At 38.9% G+C, this 17,687-nt stretch overlaps 1 protein-coding gene and 1 non-coding gene across 2 annotated transcripts in view; one reads left to right on the forward strand and one right to left on the reverse strand.

Annotated features, from left to right (window-relative positions):
- Positions 1 to 6,450, reverse strand: part of LOC136765025 (sodium- and chloride-dependent GABA transporter 2) — a 45,126-nt gene extending 38,676 nt beyond the window's left edge. Inside the window, exon 1 of the mRNA XM_066719500.1 lies at positions 6,192 to 6,450. Coding sequence (XP_066575597.1) covers positions 6,192 to 6,402 — 211 coding nt within the window. The 5' untranslated portion in view covers positions 6,403 to 6,450. The remainder of the gene's footprint in view (positions 1 to 6,191) is intronic.
- Positions 6,451 to 15,307: 8,857 nt separating this feature from the next.
- Positions 15,308 to 15,423, forward strand: LOC136765329 (U5 spliceosomal RNA). The gene has a single exon (XR_010821525.1). It is a non-coding gene; the product is annotated as a U5 spliceosomal RNA (small nuclear RNA).
- The last annotated feature ends 2,264 nt before the right edge of the window (positions 15,424 to 17,687 follow it).

Consider the following 17,687-nt stretch of genomic DNA (forward strand, 5'->3'; position numbering starts at 1 on the left):
AACAGAATTTGCCCTTTATAATAATTGTTAGAAGTAACAAGGTGTTGCTTAAATGTGTGCTCCTCTGGAAGATTTTGCCCGTTTTTAGTCCATTAAATCTGGTAAATCTTCTTGTCAAAATCATTGGTCATCTTTGGTTTAAAGTCTCAAATAAAAGACACAGGTACATCGTCTTCGATGTATCTTACAAAAGTGAACATCCTAAATGACAAAACAGTCAAAATACCATTTTAACAATGATCTTTAGCAATGTTTCATTATTTTTAAATACCATTACATAGAGGTAAAATAACATACTTTAGTTTTAGTGAAGATGAATCAACCAGAAAATGTCACGATCTCTCGCGCACCTGTTCAAATCTGAACTGCAAAAGATGGAACAGTAGCATGCGCAGAGACACAAGAGGATAGAGGCAGCAGTTTTGACATTTCGAGAAGGTATATTTACCAAAATGAATGATAAAATGATTAACTAAAAAGTATAGGGTATTGTTTTAAAACGTAAATCCTTTAGCTTTATTTCATGCTATTTTAACTTTATAGTGTGATTTGTATTCAGTATTGAGGATAAATTCATCACCATATAACACTTTAAAAGAAGAAATGTTAGTAATTACAGCTCCATTTTGGTAGTATTTAGTTTTTAATCTTGAAGTACTTTTTTATATATATAATGATTATTATTGTTTTTCTTGTTATTGATAATTGTCCAGAGAAAGTAAACACTAATATGTATGTATCAGCAGAACTGAAAAATGGAAAGGCCTTCCAAATATAAAAGATATTTAGAACCTGGAGCAGGAGATTGCAGGCCTCACTCAACACAGTGACTGCATGAAATAAGACAAGATATTGCTTCTTCATCACAAGTGTCTTTGGTATGCATTATATATTAATTGCTAGTTACAAATTACAAATACATTAACCCACTCCCCCTAAATAAACAAATTAGATAATGTTATTACTGTTATAGAAGTAATGTATGCTGCATTTATTTGATAGACTGAGGATGAAACTATATCTGAGAAGGTAGTGGGAGATTCTGACAGACTTTCAGTAAACTGTTATTCTACGGTAAGAAATAGAGACATATAAAACAGCGTGACTATACCAACTAGGAATGCATAATATTTGTATGCATTTATTACATCATCACTGAAGTACAGCAATAAATGGCAATACATCCAGCAACACACACACACACACATACCTTTAAAACTTAATAATTGTATTTAATCAAGCTTTACATTAACCTTTTCTTTAAATAAGACATTTGATATTGTCTGTAACTCTGGAAATTAATTGTACTGTGTAATAGTAGATTATATTGTTCCATTGTTTCCATTTCTTTTAATTGTATCTATGTTCAGGGTATCTGGGCACATATGTTTTACACAGCCTCTTGGTAAGAAGACCGCTTCTAAAACAGTAGAGATCTCTAGACATTTCTCATTATTACTAAGTAGCTCTGTGTGAAGAAAATAATTATTTAATAGAGGTTCTCTTTTCATTATTTCTTTCTTTATTTTATTTATTTATTTATTTATTATTTTTTTCTACCTAAGGACTCTGGTTTGTTTGAATTCTTTATGTATTTTGTTATTTCTTATTATTTGAACATTTTATACTACCACAGCACCCACCGCTTCTACAGATTGAGATGTCTTGGTACATCCCGCTCTAAAGGGGCCCTGTAACATCACCTCAAATTCAACATCAACAAATTCCCTGAAACTCTACCCTCAATACAATATTTCTTCAGTGCCCTGTCAACTCCACCCACTAATGTGCTACTTTTCAGTGCCCTGTCAACCCCCGCCTTGTAATATGCTAATTAGTCAGTGACGCGGGACATGCCCCCTAGGAAGAGGCCCTCGAGTTCAACTCAAGTTCAAGGTCAAAAGGTCAAATCCCTGCAACCCCACTTACCGAGTGCCCTATATTACTATATCTGCAAATTCCCTAATGTGTATGAAAGGGACTGAAAAGCGTAATATATAAAAAGGGGCTGGGGGGAAGTTGGGGTGTTGAAGGTTAAGTGTATCAGACACGCCCTGTCATTTTATTTGTTTAGGTATCTAGACTGAAGATTTCATAAGTATTAAATATAGGAATAAAAAAAGAAGTTTTGTTTTGGTATTTTTATTTATATTTTTAGATCTGATTATGTTTGTTATGTTAACCACTCATAGACTTAAGAGAAAGTGTACATTTAAAATTGTAATAATTTTATAATTAAATATTATATTGTGATATTTAAAAGATACAAATCTGCAACCTGTTCACTGATTAAACAATCTACTGTAAATTAATTTAAAATAGTTAATTTGTTTGTATTTTATAATGGTGATCAGCTATATAATTATTTATATTAGTTAACAATAGTAATTAAGTTGTGTCATTTTCTTTTGAATCTTCCACTGAGCTGAGATAGGTCATTGGAATAAATAGAAACTATTTCCAATAGCCAATCAGTATCCAGCATTAGCAGACATTAATAGACAGGAGATGCCCACTGGACCTTCTTTGGTTCTGGATGCATATCTCCTATTGTGGTCAATAATAACATGATAGAGCCAGGCACTAGTGTTTAAATAACATACTTTCCCAATAAATAATTTAGAATTTAGACTAAAAGCTTATATGTGTAACACATTTAAACTCAAATGGGAATGTATTATTCTGTAAATATAATCAGTTTAATCAGTAGCTTTTAGTTATTGTTTACGTATTTATTCAACTACTGTCTATATTTGGACTCTAATGAAATGAACCTACCCAGCAGAGATATACTGGCGAGTAGGGCAGAGTTCAGACCAGTTAATACCAGTTGAGATCAACTGACGCAATGAAAAGCACTAATATGCCACTCACCAGTAGAGATCTACTGATGACTGGTACAGACCACTTGAGACCAGATGGTCTACTGATGAGATGTGCAGACCAGTTCCTACCAGTTGGGAACCAATTGGTAAGTCTACTGGTGAATAAGGCAGACCAGTTAATTCCATTTAATTCCAGTTGAGACTAGTTGATGAGGTCTACTGGTGTCAACTGGAATTTCCACTAGGGCATTCATTTAACTTGTAAATGGGCACACGTTAACTAAATTGTGTTCATACTGATTGTCTCTGTGGGGCTGTTGTACAACAGACCTGCAAACCATCCACAGGACAACAGCCTGAAACACCGTCCAGTTGTTCATAAAATATTAATACAATTGGCTGCTACTGCTCCGATTATAATCCTTCAGTTTATTTTTAACTAGTGACGGCACTGCACCGTGGTCCTGTGAAATCGGATATTCAGATATTAACTGTAAGCAGGAATTGTTTCTGTATGTGGAGTTCATTCCATGCTGCTAATAAAACTAATTTCTTCGTGATCCCACACGGCACTTGAGATTTTATCTTCTGACATAATGTAGCTGATCTCTTCACTGTCTGTCTACAAGTCAAGCACACATCTCCGCTTCTGAAAGCGAAGTATTTCCTTAGTCGGCGTGACGGACGCTTATGGCCACGTCTTGCACCTGATAGTTAACTGTCCACAAAACCTGTGTCCAGACACTTAAGCCAGTGGAAAAACCCAAGTCAGTTTAAGTGTCCAGATTCGTCCGCCAGTAGAAACGGGGCACTACCATAGTGTTCCTCAGATCCATTCCTCCACCCTCCACCCTCCTTTTCCTAATATCTGACATAGGTGATGATTTAATACTACCATGTCTGTCAGCTCCACAGAGAACATTCCTGAAGCTGCACAGTGAGACCTGTGCACTATTCTGTAAAAACAGGTTTGGTAACACTTTACAATTAGTACCCCTTATCAGACATTAACTAATATCTTAGATAACATGAACAAGCCAGTATCTAATGCATCAACAAATCATGAAAAGTAATGTGTTAATGGCAATTAATGCATTAATTAATGGTACTGGTTGTCTTTCTTCATGTCTGCATATTCCAAGGCAGTAAGTAACACGAACAAATGACTTAGTTAACATGAATAAACATTACTCATTTCAAGGATGACATATTTAGATGTTTGTTAATCCTAAGAGTTGTTGAAGTAATCACCTTCTATTCCACAACGAATGTAACGATCTCATGAAATAACATGAAATATTGATAGGAAAATATTGATACATTTACTAAACATGATCTGTGCTTATTCATGTTAACTAATTCATCAGCAAATGGTTTATTAGATGTTTTCAGGGACCTTTGTGCATCATGGTTAGCGAGATTATTATTCATTTGTGGGGCAATGACTTAGCCCAAAGGTATATTTAACAGGAATTATTATATTCTCACAACATACCAATGCATTACTAGTACTCCTTATGCATTAGTTAACATTATTAGGGTCTTGTTAACACATCTTAGTGTACCTGTAGTAAAGCGGAAACTGTTATTAGGCAGTGTTTTTTTTGTTTTAATTTATATTTAATTTATTTAACTATACTGGTATAAATCATGAACGATAGGTTGCAAATGCAACGCCGGTTATCTAAAAAAGGAAGCACTGCCCAAGGGGAAGGGTTTCTGTGCACTTCCGTAGAAACCCGATCGAAACGTCACTCTATCAAAGCTACCATTGGCTCCTGTGCACATCACTCAAACAGGTCCCTTCCCACTTCCTGTTTGCATAAAAGGTGACATCTGTACAGGTTCTTCCTCTTTTGCCGGGAACTAGAACTCCCACACTTTCAACCCTTGGGCAGTGCTTCCTTTTTCAGATAACCGGGATTGCATTCGCAACCTATCATTATCTTTCAAGTCGGAAGCACTGCCCAAGGGGGAGGGGTTATTGTATAACAAAACCGTCACAAGGGAGGAGGCAGCGAGCTGATAAGGGACAACCACTAGGTTCTCGCCTGAACTACAGAGGTCAACTCTTATGCCCTCTGCTTACAATAGCAAGACTGGCTGCTCTATTAGTTCAGTTAGGAGCAAGACTGTAATCTACTTGCACAATATATGGCGTGGGGCAATCAAAGCAACTTGTACTCCCTCCGCACAGTAACGTGGCAGTGGACCCCTGATCCAACAGGAGCAGGGTACAGACCCACTGAAAAATTCATCATAATACACAGCCGGCTAGTCAATTAGAGTAGCCAAGCTGAACACAACAGTGTATCCATCGTGGCAGCAGGAACATTCATGCTCAACTGAACAGTACAGAGCGGACAGCTCCACTGTGCTGTTAAACTTACAATTTCATATAAACAAACTATATATACCATGGGGTGCAGGAGTCAGCTCATGTGCCACATGAGGAGCATTGAAGTGGCGGCTGCTTGCTCCACTAGCACGGCTAGGGAGGGCCCATGTGAGCCGCTGCGACCCTCTCGAATCTCGAGTGCGGCTGGGTGGGATTGGAGGGCCAGGGGAGCTGGAGGCACTCCACGGCCTTCTGGATCATGGCCCAGAATTCCTGGTCCTGTCCCGCGGGAGCAGGGGGAGTGTCGTCTCTCAACAGAGAGGGAAAGGCGGCCAAGACCATCTCTTCCACAAGCTCTGAGCTCTGGTGTGGGCTGAGAGACAGGTGGTCCTGTTAACACTAAATGGCTTGTTACTTTATGTTAGCATAACATATATAATTTATTTTAATTTAAAATGCTGTAAAAAATAACTGATGTTACCAAAAAATATTTGTATATTTATTTAACATGCTTCGGTTAAGATAACATATGCAAGTGTGTTGGTTTTACTTGTTAGAATAATAATAATTACGAGATAAAATGACAGTTTTTGATATAGCTGCGTTATAAAGGATTTAATGTATGCATATAATGAAGTTTGGACTTGCATGCTAGTGAGCATACGAGGACCCCTGTGGCGACTGAAAGTTGATGCTGATCAAATGGCAGTATAAACACAACACCACTGATCATAAACCAGCTAATAATGGCTAATAAACCAGCAAAGATTATGATGCTAAATTAACAAAAAGTAGTGCAAGAAAATGAAACTAGTTTTAGTACATTTATGACAATCATTTTCCTCCTGCTGTGAACAGTAGCTGTATCACCCTTGCAAAAGAGAAGTATTGTGACGTGCACTTTAAATATACTATAATATATTATAGTCTACACTATACCTTAGTATACAAAATGTACTAATAGTGTACTTCCCTGTACTTGTGTCTATAAGAGCAGTGTGGTGCCCAGTGTTTCAGTCTTCACTCACCTCCTCCATTCTTGTAGCACAGGTAGGGGAACCTCCACACATTTCCCAGACCAATGATCTGGCCGGCCATAGCCAGCAGGAACTCTGCTTTGCTGGCCCAGTGTCCCCGCTCCTTCAGGGGCTCCCCCTCCTTTTTCTGTGGGTCTTTCCTGTACAGCACTGTGTCCCCCAGCATGGGACTTGGGTCCTCCTCAGCTAACATTTCAGTCATGGCTTTAGGAAAGCAAACAGAGGCTTTAGTCAGAGCAGCTGAGTGGTGATGAGGACACTATTTCTCATAGAGTTTCAAGGCTACAGTTAAACAACTCCCTCTTGCAGAACTTGTGTGTGTCTCACAAGCTGCAGATAGTATTATCAGCATTGGAAGGTACAGAGACAAAACACAACTCATATAATTTGCCTGTGACTGCCTTTGCTGTATATGTAGCAGGGTGCTGTCACAGACAAATATTTTTAGTTTTTTGATGACAATAAAATTACAAGAAAGAGATCTATAGTTTTTCTTTCAGACCCGCACAGCAATAGACATACCCACAGAACAAGTGTACCCAATAACTGTGCTTATGTGTATTTACATGAGTATTGTAAACAAAATACAAACAAAATAATTTCAATTAAATTATGACAAAGATAGATCGCTAGAATTTTTCAGACTTGCACATCAATAATCACACCAGTAAATCAACCGCCAGCAAGAGAGAAAGGTTGTGTTCGTGTAGCTCAGATTTCTAGTTCTGCAAAATTTATCATTTAAATTTATCAGATTTAACATTATTATTATTAACATTATTTATATATATTTTTTTGCTTTTCATATATTTTTTTGTTTACAATTCTATACATTTTGGTTTCGATTGTTTTATTTTTGATCTCAACATCAATTTTTTCTCATCTTTTTTGTTTGTTTACAATATTTTTTATTTTGAATTCGTTACTTATGGCACTAATTTGAGCCCATACATAAACTCCATAAAATATATTATATATATATAAATTATTATTATTATTTATTTATTAGCAGACGCCCTTATCCAGGGTGACTTACAAAACATGAATCTAAATTAACATGTATTTATACTAAAGTAATACAAAAATGACTACAAAAGATTTAGAAGTGAGTAGTTTTTCAAGATTTACGATTATACTGTATTTACTGTATATATGAATTTGGATTCATATGTTGTTTTTTTCTGACTATGTGAACAAAAAGACACAAATTCGACTGTTTTCTCATTGGAAATAGTTAAATTTCAAAATATCACTGTCCTGGTCACAAAAGCAAAGTTCGTGGGGAATAATAGCCATTTTCTACACTTTGAGGCATAAGCAATTAGGAAATAACACTTACTACCCTGGAACAACAATTGTGTTACATAGTGTTATTAATAAATAGGATATGAACAATATTAAAGGAAAATCCTGAATAAATGAGTGGAGGAACATAATGAATGCAGATGCCTCCAAACAGGTGTACTGCATGATTCAATTAAGCAATTAACATCCTATCATGCTCTGTGGCATGTATAAAAATGCTGAGCAGGCCCAGTTGGATTTTGGATTAAGATGGCAAAAGGAGATGGCAAGAGGAGAGTTCAGTGGTGCCACAATGATAAGCAATGGTCTACAGAGATGTGGAAAAAAGTTATATGGTCAGATGAGTCATCCTCAAGTGGGTGAGTGCATGTGTGGCATACACCAAGAGAATGGTACAGGCCTGACTGCTTGACCCCTACAGTGAGGGGTTCCGGAGGTATATTGGAGGTGTGATGGCTTTGAGGAATGTGAAAATGGTACAGATGTTACCTAGATTTTCTAACTCATTATTTTCAAGTTTTAGTTCTAGCAGTTACATTTTCATTTGATACCAAACAAGCCAGGTGTTCTTTTATGGTAAAGTTAAATTTGAAATTTGTCAGTCAAAAGTATCTTGTTGCAGATTTTGTTAATGTGTTGGGCCAATATCTGTTTTACAATCTGAATACAGATGGTGGGATGACCTAATGTATTATTGTTTTGTTTTTAAAGTAATAATTAGTGTCTTTAGTTCTGGATTTGGGAATACTTACCAAGCCTGCTAGAAGCGTGATTCTGCATCTGCCTGAGGTTTCCTTGGAAACTTCCAGGGGAAGTCTGGTCTGATGACCATGTTAATGGATGATAATTTAGGAAGAATTAACAATTCCCTTACCAAAAGTTCATTTTGTACTGCATATAAAATTCAGATGCTCCAATGGTTGTTTTGGCTAATGATCTTTATTTTAAGATGCCTTGTGCACATTATGGTTGTGATGTAGAATTACTTAAGTGTCATTAAATTAATTATAAGTTGCCTTTTCTTGTTTGTTATCAAAGTAAGGAAGCTACCTAAACTTCTGTTACCAGCATGTAGTTTGTATTTCTGTTTGTTGCCCTGGTTTATGAAATATATCAAATACCTTGAATGTCTGTGTTCCACAAAACCTTGCAGTGCTGACTCCAATTGGAATTTAGTGATGGAGTCTAATTGGAGACGTGGCATAGCAGCAGTCTGTCTGTTTCTGCAGTGCACCCATTTGTCAGTGAAGGGGTCTGGCCTTCTTATGACCAACATGTAAGTATTAATGGTCGTTATATGTCGACAGAACTTCAAAGCTGTCTCCTATCAAAGACAACTTCTTTAGCACAGTCCTACATTTCTCAATTAGGAAGGTATAAAAATGTCTTTATATATTTACCAAAATAAGGTTGTTTGATGTACAATGTGTTTTACCAAAATATAGTATGCATTATATTTTATAGTTTACCAATATATTTTTCATATATTGCAATATATTTCATTTCTGTGTGGGAGGAGCCATCCAAGGGTCTTGACTGACACACCAATCCTTGGCCATTCACCACAGTTCACCCAGTGTATGATATTCCATCCATATATTTCCAAGAACCACTTACGAAGAGCGTTAATTATGCGTCTTCTGTTGGAGTTGTCTGAAGTGATCATTCTACCACTAGGACACACTGATGTGGTTCTCCTTCAATTTCCACCAACATCATGCTGGCAGGATTAAAATCTCTTATGACATAGTTGACAAATTTACAACCGCTATCAATCCATATTGGGTTTGTGTGAGAAGAAAGTAAAGTGAAAATCACCTATTCTATTCTTGCAGCAGTTGCCACATAGTCATTCCCGTTCAAGTAAACCGGCAAATGTGTCTATTGAACTGTAGTACTGTTGCAGGGGCAAACGTATCATTAAATGTACTCTGAATTTAAACTAGTTGAGAGCTTAATACACAGGATTTGTACAGCTTTTCAAAAATCAAATTCAAGCACTTTTCAAGCTCTTTCAAGGTGCATTGCCAAAACTTTTCCAGCACCTAGCAGCTTTGGTAAACTAAACCTTCTTATCTAAAATGCAGACTTTTCTGCACTGAACTAAGCACATCAAATTATAATTTCATCACAGTGCTGTAACACCCAACATGTTTTATGAGAGCCTTCATGTAGACTTGGCATTGTGTTAAGTTAATGTGCAAATGTAAAATCGTGCATAACGTTTTAAGCGCTTTACTGTTAATCGATGTATATTCAACATGCTCACTTGTTACTGTCAAAATATCGTCATTTTTATTCTCTTCAAAACAACCAAGTATAAGTTTCTATAACCTTAGCCTAGTATAAGGTTTTTAAGTTATGGAATATCCCTCAAGACTTTGCATTAGTATCTGCTGGTCTCTGCAATTACACATTATAATAACACGAATACAAAACCATCAACATGTCGACATACTGATTTTGTTTTTGTGCGAAAAAATGTATATTTAATTCCAAGCTTCTAGGACTTCTGTGCATTGAAGCATGACTGAAAACTGTCACTCCTTCCACCCCCTCCCCAATCCAAATTATATTTTGTAAATACTTTAGTTTTTAGTAAATAACTGTACAAATTATTTTGTTTTGCTGGGCATAAAGGAAGACCTAGAAATGCTGTAAGCTAAATATATGTAGTCTTAGCGTCTGAAGAATCTCACTCTCAGGCGTTTTGGTTGCATTCTTGTAGCACAGATTTCCGCAGTTTGTGGATATCTGCACTGCACGAAGGTGACCACTGAACTCCAGCTGCTTTCAGAGCAATTTCAGAGTAATTCTCACTATAATTTGTTGATATCTGCTCCCGGGTCTCAACAACAAATGATAGGGAGAAATTTACTCCCTCAATAGATAGGCGAACAAGGAACACTCAAGGCCAGATTTAATTTGAATAATACCTGAATAATGCATACAGCTATAGTGAAGCATTCAGGAGATGGCCAGTTGGGAAGACACTTCTAAAGTTCCCTTCTAAAGAACATACTATCATATTGCAGATTACTCCCTTTGGTTGCTGGGCAACTACATAATATCAATGAAGTACCCTGAACTTTATCACACATTTCTCCTTTGTCTTCTGTTCTCTATATGGCCTTGGATTAAAAAAAATGCCATCTACACAGGGCCCTGTCCCACCTCAATGCCACAGGATCCTGGTGTTTGAGTTCAAAGTTACAAAGGGGAACAAGTGAGGTCACTGACACCTGCAGCTTCTATACTGTTTTTAGAATGCAGCACCTGTGAATTCTAATTATATTCAAAGTAAATTCAAACACAGTGAAAATATGTTATGGGGAGTAGTTTGCTAAAAGTAGCTATGCTACTGTAGTTTGGTACTTTTTTCAGTAGCTTTATAGTAATTAGTTACTTAGTGTACCTTTTAACATAAATAACTTATCAGATTTAATCTTAGGTTGGCCAGCCTACACAGGAACTGATAAAGATGCAGGCAGGGATTCAGGCAGTGTGTCCACAATGCAAGGAATGATAGATCGATGCTGCCAGGGTCCTGCGAACTTTTGAATGCAAATCCAAAATATGATTGTGCAAATAAGGAGGCTTAGTCACTTAAATATTCCACTAAATCAACGGCTCTTCTTTGGGCTTTTGAAAGCAAAAGTATTCAGACCTCTGACCAATTATCTCATATTACTGAATTACAAATGATACATTGACATTTCATTCTGTTTGATATTTTATCTTAAAATACCAAACTGAAAATCAATTATTATAAGGTGACATTGGTTTTATGTTGGGAAATAATTCTAAACAAAATAAAAAACTGAAATATGTTGCTTGCATATGTATTCAGCCCTGACACATTAATATAACACCTTTCGCTGTAATAACAGCTTTAAGTCTCTTGGGATAGGTATATACCAGCTTTGCAAACAGTTTCAGAGTAATTTTGGCCCATTATTCTTGGCAGATTCAATTTTAACAAGATGCCCAGTCCCTGTATCCCCACAGAATGATGCTGCCACCACAGATTCTCCAAAGGATCCAAGTCAGGACTTACTATGCCACTCAAGGCAATTCAACTCATTGTCAACTCATTTTGGCCTTTATTGCCTTGTTTCATTAACACACTTCCATCTCGTAACTGGCATGCTTAGCCTACTTCATGAACAGTTCATGAACTATACAACAATTAAGAAAACAGCTCCAAAGAAGTGTGATTTCAAAAGAGAGAAATCGGGCAGTTAGTTAACACTGTAATTTGCCCTATTAACATAAGGAAAAAAAATAATGAATTTCCTGTGTTTAGGCAGCATTTTACATCAAAGAAACACATACACTCACCTAAAGGATTATTAGGAACACCATACTAATACTGTGTTTGACCCCTGTCAATACTGTGTCTTCTGCTGTTGTAGCCCATCCGCTTCAAGGTTGTACGTGTTGTGGCTTCACAAATGCTTTGCTGCATACCTTGGTTGTAACGAGTGGTTATTTCAGTCAAAGTTGCTCTTCTATCAGCTTGAATCAGTCGGCCCATTCTCCTCTGACCTCTAACATGAACAAGGCATTTTCGCCCACAGGACTGCCGCATACTGGATGTTTTTCCCTTTTCACACCATTCTTTGTAAACCCTAGAAATGGTTGTGCGTGAAAATCCCAGTAACTGAGCAGATTGTGAAATACTCAGACCGGCCCGTCTGACACCAACAACCATGCCATGCTCAAAATTGCTTAAATCACCTTTCTTCCCCATTCAGACATTCAGTTTGGAGTTCAGGAGATTGTCTTGACCAGGACCACACCCCTAAATGCATTGAAGCAACTGCCATGTGATTGGTTGGTTAGATAATTGCATTAATGAGAAATTGAACAGGTGTTCCTAATAATCCTTTAGGTGAGTGTATATTGTCTGACATGAGCTGTATTATCACTAGAACCGCTGAGATTTCAGACTACATACAACCACTGCACCTGTAAAATGTGTGGGCCCTTTATAAAATGTTGGATAAAACTTAATATTTTTACATATGAACATCACAAATCACATAACATTTTCACAGCAGAAACACTGCATAATTTTTTTTCAAAATGAGTTAATATACATAATGTCACAGTCTCACAAGGACCGCAGGGCACGGGAACTAGGGGTATACTCAGAGGAGCAGTTTCGATGGCGTGGTGAGTGGAAAGCAGGTGCTGCAGCTCTGTAAAACCCTGTCTCTGTACATCGTTAATGGCAGGATCAGATGGGACTCTCAGGGCAGATACACATTCTGCTCTGCTGTAGGAAACAGCGTGGTGGACTACGCCATCACAGACATGGACCCACAATCTATCAATGCATTCATAGTCAGGCAACAAACCCCTCTATCAGACCACTGCCAAACAGTTCTGTACCTGAAAACAAACTTCAAACAAAACAATTCTAATCAGACCCCCCCAGATTGTATCACCTCAAACCAGCCTATAAATGGACACAGAGCAGTGCCGAGGTGTACAGAAACACAATCGACAGCATAGAAATGGAAAGCATGCTAAACAGCTTTCTAAGCAACAAAATCAAACCTTAAAAAATCGAATAAGAAAAAAGAGACATCAAAAAAGAACAAAACTGAGAAATGGTTTGACACCGAGTGTAAAACAACACAAAATAAATTAAGAAACCTGTCAAACCAGAAGCACCGAGAGCCACACAACACGGAGCTGAGACTGGGCTACTGCGTGGCTTTGACACAGTACAAACACCTGCTCCGTCAGAAGAGGCAGGAACACGTGTCCAAACAACTGACCCAAATAGAGGAGTCCATTGAGCAAAATTCATTTTGGGAAATATGGAACCAATTAAATACATCCAAAACAAACAAAGACCTGGCAATCCAAAATGGAAATATTTGGGAAAACTATTTTAGTTAACTTTATCAGGAACCAAACAAAAACAATTTAAATCTAGAACAAAATGTAATTCTAAAAAAACTAGATGAAATAGAGAGAAAAATCTAAGAATATCAAAACCCACTGGACTTCCCAATAACAGGAGCTGAACTGAGAGAAAAGCTCCGAAACCTCAGGCCCAGGAAAGCCAGCGGGCCCAACCCCATCCTGAATGAGATGCAGCCCGAAGCTGCAGAAGGCCCTGCTGAAGATCTTCAACCTGGTCCTGAAAGCTGGGTGTTTCCCTGAGGTCTGGAATCAAGGACTGATCACCCAGATTCATGGAGACAAACTGGACCCGAAAAACTACCGGGGCATCTGTGTGAGCAGTAACCTGGGGAAGGAGTTCTGCAATATCATCAACGCCTGGATACTGGCCTTCCTTACCGAGCACAGTGTCCTGAGTAAGAGTCAGATTGGCTTCCTACCAAATTACCGCACTTCTGATCATATTTACACCCTACACACCCTCATAGAGAAACATGTCCACCAAAAAAATAAAGGAAAGGTTTTTGCCTGTTTTATAGATTTAAAAAAAGTATTCTACTCAATTTGGCATGGAGGTTTATTCCTTAGAACCCTTGAAAGTGGTGTAGGGGGTAAAGCCTATGACATCATCAAATCAATGTACACAGAGAGCCAGTGTGTAGTGAAGATTGGAGACCAGAGATCAGAGTTCTTCACTCAGGAGCGGGGAGTGAGGCAGGGCTGCAGTCTGAGCCCAACACTGTTCAACATCTACATCAACGAGTTGGCAACAGTGTTGGAGCGGTCTGACGCCCCCGGCCTCACTCTCCACAACAGAGAGATCAAGTTCCTGCTCTACACAGACGACCTAGTGCTGCTGTCGCCCACAGAGCAGGGGCTGCAGCAGAACCTGGCACTGCTGGAGCAGTACTGTCAGAAATGGGCCCTGACAGTCAATCTGGACAAGACCAGAGTTATGGTTTTCCAGAAGAAAGCCAGGTACCTCTTCACCCTGGACAACAACCCCCTGGAGCACTGCACCAGCTATAGCTACCTGGGCCTGATCATCAGTGCATCTGGCAGCTTCACCCTGGCAATGAATGCATTGAGAGATAAAGCACGCAGGGCTTTTTATGCCAAAAAGAATCGGCTCTACAAAATTAAACCTCCAATACAAATCTGGCTCAAACTTTTTGACAGTGTTATTAAACCAATCCTTCTGTATGGCAGTGAAGTCTGGGTTCCACTTATGAACCACAACTACAAAAAATGGGATGAAAGCCCAACAGAACAATTCCATTTGGAGTTCTGCAAACACCTCCTGCAGGTTTACAAGAGCGCAGCCAACAGCACCTGCAGGGCCGAGTTGGGCCGGTACCCCTTACTCCACTCCATACAGAAGCGAGCTCTAAACTACTGGGTCCACCTGCAGCAGGCAGACCCGCAGGCACACCACCATGCAGCCCCCTCAGAAGCATGGTGCTGGAGCTCAGCCAATTAAGCCAAATCAACACCAGTGAACTCCAGAGCACCACCAGCAAAAAACTCCCAGGAAGTACAATGAAAACTGTTAATACCAATCTGGAAACCAGCTACAAATTCCAATGAAATTGGATCCAATAATAAACTACAGTGCTATTCGGCCCTAAAGAAAGAGTTCACCCTGGCAGAGTATCTGTTCAGGGTCAAAAACACAAAACACAGACAGATCTTGACCAAGTACAGGCTCAGTGACCACAGCTTGGCCATAGAAACTGGCCGGAACAAGAAAACCTGGATCGCCAGAGAAAAGAAACAATACAATTATAAATCACAATAAGATGTAATAAAGTACAGAAAAACAAAATGTAATAAAATGTGATCTTTAATACATACAAATATGTATGGCTGGCTGGAAGCGTCTTGGACTCGGGTTCCTCTTCATTACGTATAACGCTTTTGCCTTTTGCTAAAGCTTTCCGTGGAGGCGAACGTGGATGAGTTTGTACCATTTTTGGGAGGCTCTGCCTTGTTGCTGGCTGGCTCTGTATGTCTTGCTGGCTATGTGTGTGTGTGAGAGAGAGAGAGAGAGAGAGAGAGAGAGTGTGTGTGTGTGTGTGTGTGTGTGAGAGAGAGAGAGTGTGTGTGTGTGTTTGTGAGTGGGTGGGTGGGTGGGTGTGTTAGTGTCTGTCTGTCTGTTTTTTCTGTCTGTCTGTCTGTCTCTCTCTCTCTCTCTCTCTCTCTCTCTCTCTCTCTCTCTCTCTCAATTCAGTGCAATTGTATTGTCAAAGCAATTGGACATACATACATACATACATACATACATATATATGTAAAAGAAACAATATGTGTACATCTCTTTCTGCATTAATGGTGCCCTCACAGATGTGCAAGTTACATGACAGACAGACAGACACCCACACACTGTCACACACACACACACACTTTCACAGACAGACAGACACACACACACACACTCACTTTCACAGACAGACAGACCCAGACACATACTTTCACACGCACACACACTTTCACAGACAGACAGACACACACACTTACAGACACACACACACACATACTTTGACAGACAGACAGTCAGACCGACACACATATTATGGCTCTTTGATGGGTAGTGAAATGGATAGCATCAGTCGCAGTGTGAGTAATGTCAGGGAGCCAATCACAGTCCCTGTAATTTGCATATCATGGCGCAAAGCAACTAAACACGTTTAGTCATGTATTTGTCCATAGTTTACAAATGAGATGAAAGAGACAGTATGACGTATTGAGCACCTAGAATTCCTCGTTTGAATGTGAGGGGCAGAGGAACCGGAACCCAAGTGCGCGTCCCAGGTGCTATAGGTTTCAAAGGATTCAGGGGAATAGGCACCCCACCCTAATATTTAAAGAAGGCTGGATAGGGAGATATAAATAGCAATGGGGAAGCCACTGTACTTGGTGTGGCCCTATATATATAGTGGGGCCAGCAGCCACTTAGCAGGTATAACAATAGAAGCTCAGCCTGGGCAGACTGGATTTAGTATTTCCTCTCCATTTTGATAACTATCCATAATCATTTCTGCAAAATACTTCTATGATACATATGTATGTTTTTACTTGCACAATATTATACTATCAAGTATTAGTGTACACATACAATGTGATCTGCTACATTAATACAGAGGCCACGGAAGGCCAGATCAGTAATAGCCACTGTCCCCTGATATTACACTTTGGCACTCATTTCAGGCCTTGATGTCATTTTTCAAAACTCTAACACTTTTTTCCAATTGCTTGGATACAATACACATCAACCTCAGATCATTTGTTCATTGAACTAAAATCAGCTGTTCAAAATGACAAAACTTAACATCAAAGTATTACCATTTCAAAATGCAATTCACACATTACATCTGAGATCACTGTCTATTCATTTCATTACAAAGATCTAACTATCAATTGATACAGCTGCTCAAAATGATAAGTGACTGTTGCATTACTCTTAATGCATAGTTATATGGAAACTGACGAACAATATTCCATGTTTCCATCATGCAAGTTTCAGGGTAATGACATCCATTGACACCAATAACCGAGGAACCAGTTGGACTACATTATCTATGGATGTAATATTTCATCATCATTCTTTATCAGACACTGTTTCTATGGTCCCATGTAGCACTTTTCCAAACCATGTTTTCAGATTTGACATTACTGTATGTATGCAGGCCCTTGTAATTGCTTTTCCAATACTGCCAACTGGTTATTGATGATTGATTTCACATTGTGTTATGAGTATATAGTGAAATGAGTGGTTTCCACCTCAACAACACAGCAATAACATGGAGCCGGCAGGTGATCCAGGTCATAATAGAGGTCAAGCAGTGGGAGGAGGATGATGTGGTGGTCAAAGGAATGGCAGGGGACATGCACCCCTTCTGAGAGGTGGTCGTGGGCCTCGTCATAGAGGAGGGCTTAGGCCTTACCAGAGAGGCAGCCATGGGCCTCATTTGAGAGATGTTGGGGGAACGTGGTAGAGGACAAGGCCACGGACCAAGACAGCGGCAGCAACAGCAAATAATGTCCAGTGAAATCCGAGCAATAGTTGTAGAGCATGTTGTAAATCATGGCATGACAATGACTGAGGCAGCTACAAAGACTCAACCAAACCTCAGAAGATCAACTGTGGCCTCAATCATCAGAACTTTCCGTACTGAGAAGCGGCAAGTCTTCAGCATGCACTAAACATTAGGCTACTCTCAACTGCCAAATGACTGTATACTGCATACCAATGTGTAGCACAGA

The sequence above is a fragment of the Amia ocellicauda genome, chromosome 12, assembly GCF_036373705.1.
Source record: "Amia ocellicauda isolate fAmiCal2 chromosome 12, fAmiCal2.hap1, whole genome shotgun sequence".
In the NCBI taxonomy this organism is placed as follows: domain Eukaryota; kingdom Metazoa; phylum Chordata; class Actinopteri; order Amiiformes; family Amiidae; genus Amia; species Amia ocellicauda.